The following is a 9,800-nucleotide window of genomic DNA, read 5'->3' as shown; positions in this document are numbered from 1 at the left end:
ATTGGGCTATTCGTTGGCGGTAGTCGAGTGTCGATTTTCGGGTTCGAGAATTTAATCGATTCATGTCTTCGGAAATTGAGTCGTTCCTTAAGATTCATATTGCGCACCTTGAGTTGCTCTCATCGATATTTTATTTCAATCATTATTGTTATTATTTATTTATTATTATTATATTTTTTTTATTAAAATCTCGATTTAAATAGTAGACGATTACAATTAATCGTTTTCTTAACGAGTCGTTAAGGAATTCATTTGAAATCCTACAAACCAAGATTTCAAATTAATCTTCTTTATAAACTAAATTCTTGAACTCGTCGAAAATTGAATAAAACCAAACAAATAAATGACCGATGTCTACTCTCGACTTCACGCGAGAGTAATCAATGTCATAAATGAAGAGTACTCACGGTTAGTCTACGTCGGATCGCTCGACTTTAAACTTTTCCCGTCAATTTCTCTGTGTATCGTCTCGGCTCACCAACGTCTCGCTGCGGAACAAAAACACAAACACTAAGTGAGCATCAATTTCGTGTCCGATGCCAACGAGACAGACCCGATGACCTGTGCAAAACGCACCATAACTCGAGCTACACAAAACCGAAATGAACGATTCCAAAACCATAGCGAAGCTAACTTCCGTAGCTTGCTAACGATCAATTATAAGCTATGTTTCGATCAGAACTACTATGCCAAAAATATCCTGCAATTCACGGTTTCCGTTCTGAAATTTTCTTAAATCACAGCTTTCGAACACAGACTTAAAAAATTCATAAATCAGCTAAAACTTAATGAAATTTCGTGTTCTTGGTCATTTTAGAAATCTCATGCAATCTACTACCCATGAAAAATAACAAAAAAAATCAGACTATACTGATCTGTCCACAACCACATACCACACGTAAACTAAGCAAGAATGATATGAATCCATCACTCAAACCCAAACTCGAAATCATAAACCACCAAATCCACCAATCCAAGATCGAAACCCTAGAAAACCGAATTCATGAGAAAGATTGGGAATCCGTCCAAGTGGAGACGGATGCAAAGGATTTCGAGAAGGATGAGTGAGAAAAAGCTTACTCGAACTCCAGCCGTCGATTCACTCCTCCACCGGCTTTCTTCTTCCTTTCACGCCGGTCGCTCCTTCCCTCTGATCAGTCCCGCTCGGGCTTCTCTCCTATTTCACCTCACCCGTTCCTTCTCTCTCTCTCTCTCTCTCTCTCTCCTCTGTGTTTCCTTCTTCCTGTTTTTTTCCTTTGATGCGTTCATTCTCTTTGGTCAAGTGGGGAGCAACGTGGAGGAACACAAATTTGGCAGATAGGGGGAATGTGGCAGCTAGGTGTCAAGTAGTCCTATCCTCTGCCATGCAACCTTTCTCCTTAATTTTCTTTCAATTTTGTCCCTCAGCCATAACAGTATCCCATTGCACAGATCCTTCCAAACCTAAACTTCGCGACTTTGTCCTTAAATAATTCAAAATAATCTTGAAGATAAATCGAGAAGATTCTCATTAATTCTCGTTATCTCGAATAAATTTTAGGGTAATTTAGCAAAATAGCCAACTCAAACGTTAAGAATTGCTAAATAGTCAAAGTTTTGTAAATATTAGGTAAATAGTCACTTGGATGACGTGGACCAATCATATTATTTTTTTAATTCCGGAGATTGTCCTTTTAGATTTGAATCCGGAAATTATTTGAATTTTGAATTGTTCAGGATTCCCAGAAATTGAATTTTGAATTGTTTCAGAATTCCCTAAATTAAGTATGAACATAATTTGGGGTTTAATTTAGTTTCCTTATATGTAGCAACTGAAATTTACGTGGGTGTTTTATTATTATTTTGTTTCCTTATATTAGACGTTATTTATTTCTTATTTACTGAATCCAAGTATACATTCTTTCCTTATTAGATATAACAATTTTTGGACTTTACATATTTTGCAGTAAATACATGTAAATAATCTCGTCTGCAAATTTCTAAGGTTTAAGACAAAAAACAAAGTTTTTGAATAATCAATACACGAATATTTTTAGCTTTAACCCAGATGAAGAAGATGAACCCAAAATCGATGTTATTCAATAATCGATCAAAAAACAAATAAGATCTTTTTTTTTTCTTTTTGTGAGTAAATCTCTATCGAATATCTGTAAATACTAATTTAAATAGCAAAACCCTTTACATAAGCATACCAGTTATAACTTCGACAGCCGAAATCGTTCCTCGGGGAAGATGAACGGATTTCCTCGTCGGGGAAAAAAGTAGAGCTTTCTTTTTTGGGGTAAACTCTTTTTTTATTTTTTCCTAGATGTGAGAAAATGAACCGTCTGGAGTGGTTATCAATTTGAGTTTAATGACCTCGATTCTCGCATTGAAATCCCGATTTACTTGAATTTTTTTTATATTATCAGCATAATCGATTGGGCGGGAAGAAATTTGGGCACTTTAGTAAACTTAGATGTGTAATTAAAATTTGCTGACTATTTACCTAATATTTACAAAACATTGGCTATTTAGCAATTCTCGACGTTTGAGTTGGCTATTTTGCTAATTATTTGTAAATTTTAAGGGATTTAAGAAATTTATTTTGCTCTCGAGCTTTATTAATACTCAAGTATTCACCGAAAAATATTATTCGAGAAATTAAAAAAAATAATGTCGAGTTCACCTCGAATATTCTTATTCCGAAATTTTATCAACCTTAAATATTATTCTTCAAATTCAAGATATGTAAAATCTTAAGGACGTCTCATTTGCAACAAGAAGTCGATCCACAATAAAACTCGTTTATTTTATTCAAATTTACAACCCGAGTGTTTACAAAAGTTCATATTTTACACTCCGCCTCTTGTTTCAGTATAGTTGACCAGCGATCCTTGCATATATAAGTGGGCTTAAACATTTTTATGTTCAATTAGAGTTTCTTTGAGAGAGTGCCATTGTCAGGTGATCTTGTACAGTCAGATCCGACTCATGTCCATCGTTGCTTTTCAAATTTGTTATTCAAAAGGGCCACAAGAAAATCGAACTCTGATAGAATTCCTACCAAGATTGACGAATAAGATCTTCTTCAGAGATCTTGCTTCTTGTGAGAATTAGTCAATGGCTTCCATCTTCGAGGAGTAGTATGAGATCGTCAAGGCTCATTTTTTAGTAGTTTGCATATGAACCTTAAGAGGCATGATTCTGGCTCTCGATCAAACATCGAATAAATGCTCAGATATGTTCCACAAGCTAAATCAGGTTTGAACTCGAGTCACTGATCTTAGAATGGTTGTTGAGTGAAACGATAGAAGCTAGTTGAGAAGTAGCTGATAATTTCTATTCCAGACATCAACTCGAGTCACTTATCTTAGAATGGTCTGTCGAGTGAAATGATAGAAGCTAGTTGAGAAGTAGCCGGCGTTTTCTATTCTAGACATCGAATATTGGATTGAGTGTTCGAACGATCCTTCCGTCTGGCGTGTTTGACTCTAGAAAATCCGTAGAACACCTTCGCGTTCCATAGATGAAGCTCTGCATGTTGTTGTCGATTATTGCTGGAAAAACCTACGATCGAAAAACAAAATAGTTTTCTCTGTCGAGTTTCACGGAGATCGTTGTGTTAAGTGTCGTCATGAATTGAGACATCGATGATGACCCTATGTTGTTGTTGATATGAGATTATGGATAAGCTAAAACTTCTCTCGCCATTAGAGATGCTCTGATATCATGAAAGATTCTAAACACACAAAATTCTTAGAGAGAAACCGTCCTCTTCCAACTGTTTGATGACTGTTCAATTCTACAAATGATATTAAATACACGATTAGTCTAACTAACTTCTAACCATATATCATTAACTTAATCACTAAGCAAGGGTACATTAATTTTTGAAAACTCATGAGGCTGCTGACGTGTCTTCATTAGCTCTAGTAAAGCACCTCTCGACTCATTGTTATTATGAGAATACCTTGTTTTATAATGAAAATACAAAATATTGTTATTATTTTTTTTCTTGTTCTTTACAGTATTAGAGACTTATTTAAATTATTTTACAGCTTCATTTAACTTTTTGATTAGGTATTTATAAATTTCATTAAAAATATCGGCAAACTCATTTGAAAAATATAAAGGTGTATATGAAATGTTTAAAAACTTTGAAGTGCCGTGAGAATCATCATTTTTCAAATGAGGTATTTTTAAAATTTTTCCCAACCTCATTTTATTAATATTGTTTGAGAACACCTCGCTTTTTCATTCTTATTTTGAGAATGTCTTATTTTGTTTTAAAAAATACTTGTCTTTCAAATTTTATTTTTGTTGTTTTCAGTTTTATTAGGATTTTTTTTTTAATTTTTTTAGTTTTAAAAGTATAATATTACTTTGTATTAGTTGCTTACAATTTCATTAAGAATATTGTTTATAAAAAAAAACGAGGTATTTATGACATGTGCTAAAATGCAAGGTATTTCGAGTATCACCAGCTTTTTAATAAGGTATTTGTGAAATATATCCGTGTTTTTTCTAAAATATTTAGCCCAAGCCCATACTTTATTTTCGTCCCATTTTCGTTCTCAGGCTCAGACTTCAGACCCCCAATTTGAGTCGTCTCTCAAGACTAGCTCACACTACGACGACGAGACCAGGTATTTTGGTGAACCAGGTGACGAAGTCTGAAACCAGGTTTTTGTTTCATTTGATTTGATATAGAAATTTCGTTTTTCCATTTTCGATATAAGAAATGAAAAAAAATTAAACAAAAGTTGGAGCGATGATATCTGTTCGGCGTCTTCTTTCAGGTGATACAATTTCAGCATTGAAATAAAATGCCTGACATGCAAGCCCTGGTTAATGAGTTCGTTGTTCAGCTCAAGAAACGGTGAGTTTCGTTTATCTCGATAGCGTAGCGTAGAGTATGGATTACGTGGTGGATATCTCATATGAGGATGTATGGCAGTAAAATTGAGGGCTCTCAGGCCACGGCAAAATTGACAGCTGAGCTTCTTCGGTCGGTGATATCACAGCATCGAATTCCATATTCGAATCAAGCTGGATCGTTGATTGAAGCCGTGAGGGCTGTTGGAGAGCAGCTTATTGCCGCAAATCCCGTTGGTATGTCAATCTAGCTCTTAAGTGTTTTCTTGTGTTTTTGTTCATTGCTTATTCTGTTATGTTATGCCTGGTTGGGCCTATATGTTTTAGCAAGATTTATAAGGTCTTGTGTGCTCTCATTTGAAATGGATACTTTAAGATGATATCAAAGCCCACAAATCACAAACGAGCACCGGTCGAAAAAGAATGTAATGTCAGTGATTAGGGATCTAAGCGTAAAAACGATTCAATGTGCTCAGCTTAGTCAGGGAAACTCGGTATAATTCATTGTCAAGGGTTGCAATTGGTTTTTATGTGCTGGTAAACTTTATTTATGTTCTTTGTGCATTAACTAATAAAATTATATTTGAATGTTTGTAATGTTTTGGGATTCAATATAATAATCTCTGTTTTTGTTTTTTTTTTTCGTTGTATTAGTAGTAGCTCTGTAAATTCTCACAAATTTATGCTCGAAGTTGGAGGAAGTAAGGGAGAACGTGGAGTAATTTAGTTGATGAAGGACTTTTGTATTAGTTCAACTTTGTGGATGCTCTTGTATGGAATTTTGGTCTCATTTAAGGAGGTTATTCCCTACTTATGATATACAAATCAAGGTTTAGAATCCTTGATTAAGAAAATCTCGAGGTATTGAAGCTTGCGCGACATTGTTGAGTTAAATGTAAACCATAATAAAACATAAAGAAGTTTCTTTGAACAAGCTTTTGTTGGAAACTTGGACCATTGTTAACTGCAAGTATGTGTTTTGGGATGTAGTTAGAAGGAGCTATTGAGTTCCTGGGCAAGTTATTCACGCTTACACATTCTTTTTAAATTATTCTCATAATTGCAGAGCTTGCAGTGGGTAACATAGTAAGGCGTGTTTTGCACATCATAAGGGAAGAGGATCTTTCTCTTACCACAGCAGCCATGGCGGGCCTGAACTTGGCGTCCGTAAGTGATGACGAGGATGACAATGAGCACGAAATTCAACCTGTCCTCTCAGCCGTTGCCGTTGCCGCGGTCTCGAGAAGCACATTGCGCGCTCCTTCCTTGAAATCCCTTCTCGAGGACGTGCCTGACTCGGCACTGATCGCCCGCACTTCTTCATCTGGCGGCGACTCCGAAGGAAAAAGCAAATGTAAGCAGTTATATCTCCAGAAATTTATGACCATGAATACTGATGTGGGTTCAACTCGTTTCACAGCGGCTGATAAAAGCTCGAGAAGTAGGAAACTGAAACACGATGTCATTGAAGCGGTTAACGAGCTTATTCAAGATATTAACACATGCCACGATCAGATTGCAGAGCAGGCCGTTGAGCACATTCACCAGAAGTACTTCCCTTTTCGTTTCCTTCGACTATTGAATATTTTGAGCTCACTTTTTCTAGCAGATTTTTTGTTACATTGTTTTTTCTCCGTAGTAGACCACGTTTCTTTGTAACATTATACATACGTTAGATCACTAGTCATTATGGCTATGATGTAATGGAAGATTCTATAGCCGGAAGTTTCAAACTGCATATTCTTCACTTGGATACTTTTCTTCCCGTTAGATATTTAATCCCAACAGCTTCTATTGAGTCAGTATATTTTTTTTAACTGAACTTATGATTCCATTGCACTGGTTTTTCAGTGAGGTGATATTGACTCTAGGTAGTTCAAGAACAGTTCTGGAATTTCTCTGTGCCGCGAAGGAGAAGAAGAGATCTTTTCGGGTGTTTGTTGCTGAAGGAGCTCCTAGGTTTGTGAACAATCGGATATTCTTTCCATGCAAGGATCTCCTGGATTACTGATATTGCTTTTTCCCATTTTTTCTTTCAATCAGGTACCAGGGCCATCTTCTTGCAAAAGAATTGGTCTCAAGAGGCTTACAAACCACAGTGATAACTGATTCGGCAGTTTTTGCCATGATATCTCGAGTCAACATGGTATGTAGTTTGACATTCAATACAGTTGTTAAAATTATTTCCCTGGACCTCCAAGACTGTTGTGCTGAGTTGAGGTTTGTGTTATGTGATTAAGGTCATCGTTGGAGCTCATGCTGTAATGGCCAACGGTGCAGTTATAGCTCCTGTCGGGTTGAATATGGTTGCGCTCGCAGCTCAGAGACACGCTGTGCCTTTTGTTGTTCTTGCTGGTAGTCACAAGGTAACTCATAACACCCAACTAATGATTCCAATTTCTTAGATATATTCCACTCATATGTGGAGGCCAAGGGTTAAAAAATTAAAAAATAAAGAGTTAAACTAAAAACAAAATTTTAAAGGCCAAAATTTAAATTTGAATAAATGTTTAGAAAAATAATTAATATAATTTATAACAGTGAGTAAAAAATAAGAATAATTTTTTTTTTTAATTGTTCGGTCGGATCGGTCGCTCAAGACCTTTGGTCTCTACCCGAACTCGATAAAAAAACGGGATCACTTCTCATGGACTCGCTAAGAATGATTATGATCTAGTTCATGACCTATTAGAAGTAGCGGGAGGGTCTGTTTATGCCTTCTTTTTGAGTTTTTTCTTCTCATCGGGGTTATTTCACAAAGACTCGCCATGGTAAGGAAGAAGGGAAGAACAAGCACACTTGGAGAGCGCAGTACATTTTATTATATAAATTAAGAGTTGCTAACAACAATAAATAAAAATAATGTGTACATTTATTAGTTTTGCTAACAATAAATAAAAATAATGTGTACATTTATTAGTTTTATTATGTTACAAAATTATTTTAAAGGACTAAAGAGTGTTTAGACTTTTAGTTTGATCTGTTTTTGCCTGTATGCAATGACAGTTATGCCCTCTTTATCCTCATAATCCGGAGGTCTTATTGAACGAGCTGAGATCCCCTTCTGAGCTTCTTGATTTCGGAGAATTTTCGGATTGCATGGATTTCGGAATCGGAACTGGCTCTCCTCTTCTTCATGTTGTGAACCCGACTTTTGATTTTGTTCCGCCGAAGCTTGTTAGTCTGTTCATCACTGACACGTAAGTCTGCCAAAAGATCAATGTTATAATATCTCATCTTGCCAATTGCTTTTGTCTTTCCGAGTTCAGTCCTAAAGACTGTCTTTCTTGCAGAGGAGGGCATAACCCATCATACATGTATAGACTCATTGCAGAGTACTATTCTGCTGATGATCTTGTAGTGCAACGAACACCGGTTACTTCAGGGAGTTGAATTCCTCTACCATCATATAACGGGTAAGCGATTCTCTCCTTTTGTTTTTCGGTAAATAAAAAAAAAATTGGTTAATTGAAAACAAGGGTCGTGTTAAAAATTTTGAATGCCGTTAAATTTCATATGTTCTTATTCACTCGAATTCACACCGTGATGTAAATTCATATTTTAGCCTAAAGTAGCCGACCAAAACAGCTCATCATTTCACAGACAAACTACATAACGATGATCAAAACTCGGGTTCTCAAGAACTTGGGAACTCATTTAAGAACTACCTTCTTCAACCTTAGAAAAGCGAGTGTTTACTATAAAGATAAATTGAAAGGAGTGAGAGCTGGCTTCAATAAGATAAAGCGTACGGATGTAGATTCGCATCATTTTAATCTTGTATAGGGTTTCCAAAGCAGTCTAAATAAGTTGCGTACTGATTTTGTAGCATGATGAACAAAGTTCAGATGGGACGTGAAGCAACGTTTTATAAATTGGATGACGAGCAAGTAAAAAGATCTGCTGATATCCATCATCAAGGTCAAGTTCGCAATTGCCAATGTCGGAAGCAGTGGCTGAGATGTTCCAATAGATTAGCTGATTTGAGGCAACGGCGAAGACAGAAAGCTAAGAAACGAGCCAATTTTGTAAACTTGGCTATTTTTGGATAAAGCTTTGATGTGTTCCTAATCTGCTGAAGCAGAGTTTGAGGTATCTTTTGTGTGATATCCGAAGGTATTTTGGTAACAACTAAATCAAGATTTTTTTTTAAAATTTTTTTTAATTTTTTTTATTTTTATTTTTATTTTTTTAATAATAGTTGTATTGGTGATTTCACTACTGTCAGTTAGGGATGGCAACGGGTACGGGTAAGGCCGGGTACACCTATTCCGTTACCCGTACCCGCTATAATTTTTTACCCGTTACCCGGACTCGTTTACCCGGATTTTGAGACGGGCCGGGTAACGGGGATACCCGCCGGGTAAACGGGTTAAAAATGTTGGACCCGTTACCCGTTTACCCGGTTTAAAAAAAGGGTAGCGGGTCGGGTAGACCCGCTTACCCGTTTATAAAATAAAAATCTATCAACAATATAAAGTTTAAAAATAATATATCATCTTTAGGTAAACATATGATTTATTATATTTTTAAAAACAATGTTTAAAATATATCATCTAATTATGTAAACATATGATTTATTATATTTTTAAATATTTAAAAGTTAACGGGTCGGGTCCCGGGTAACCGGGTACAGGATGGCTATTCTGTTACCCGTACCCGGACCCGTTAAAACCTTAACGGGTATTACCCATTTACCCGTTTACCCAAAAAGAACGGGTATTACCCGACCCCAAATAAATCGGGTAACGGGCCGGAACGCGGGTAACGGGTCAAATTGCAATCCCTATTGTCAGTGCTGGGATTTCGCTGAGAAATTTTATTTTCTAGCCCTAATTATTATAAGTTTAATATCTAGTTAAGACTCGATATTTCAAAAAATCTTAAATTAGATTTTTGTTCGAACAAAAATTAACGCTTCTATCTCTCTAAGTCTCGATTCT

At 36.0% G+C, this 9,800-nt stretch overlaps 1 protein-coding gene across 4 annotated transcripts; it reads left to right on the top strand.

The window, feature by feature from the left end:
* The first annotated feature begins 4,531 nt into the window (after positions 1–4,531).
* On the top strand, positions 4,532–9,050 carry LOC149402767 (NagB/RpiA/CoA transferase-like superfamily protein). 4 transcript variants are annotated; one of them, XM_089610204.1, is made up of 11 exons: positions 4,532–4,628; positions 4,782–4,861; positions 4,940–5,094; positions 5,924–6,211; positions 6,278–6,407; positions 6,709–6,816; positions 6,901–7,003; positions 7,098–7,223; positions 7,864–8,057; positions 8,151–8,273; positions 8,687–9,050. In XM_089610204.1, exons 2-10 carry the CDS (start codon positions 4,809–4,811, stop codon positions 8,248–8,250), a joined length of 1,257 nt encoding a protein of 418 aa, XP_089466330.1. In that variant the 5' UTR covers positions 4,532–4,628; positions 4,782–4,808; the 3' UTR covers positions 8,251–8,273; positions 8,687–9,050. The 4 variants fall into 4 exon arrangements, with proteins under 4 accessions (XP_089466330.1, XP_089466332.1, XP_089466329.1 ...); XM_089610206.1 differs by having other exon boundaries at positions 4,554–4,665; positions 8,706–9,050; XM_089610203.1 differs by having other exon boundaries at positions 4,554–4,665.
* Positions 9,051–9,800: the final 750 nt, after the last annotated feature.

This window comes from Urtica dioica, chromosome 3, assembly GCF_054948205.1.
Source record: "Urtica dioica subsp. dioica isolate 48M chromosome 3, U.dioica_male_clone48M_v1_H2, whole genome shotgun sequence".
Classification (NCBI taxonomy): Eukaryota; Viridiplantae; Streptophyta; class Magnoliopsida; order Rosales; family Urticaceae; genus Urtica; species Urtica dioica.
This window is presented reverse-complemented; position numbering and strand designations above follow the sequence as displayed.

What these genes read in the sequence shown, in the direction of transcription:
- LOC149402767 (XM_089610204.1), top strand. Translation starts at nt 4,809, where the DNA reads ATGCCTGACATGCAAGCCCTGGTTAATGAGTTCGTTGTTCAGCTCAAG. An exon ending in TGATATCTCGAGTCAACATG is followed by an intron (nt 7,004 to 7,097) that starts GTATGTAGTTTG and finishes TATGTGATTAAG; the next exon opens with GTCATCGTTGGAGCTCATGC. An exon ending in TTCTTGCTGGTAGTCACAAG is followed by an intron (nt 7,224 to 7,863) that starts GTAACTCATAAC and finishes ATGCAATGACAG; the next exon opens with TTATGCCCTCTTTATCCTCA.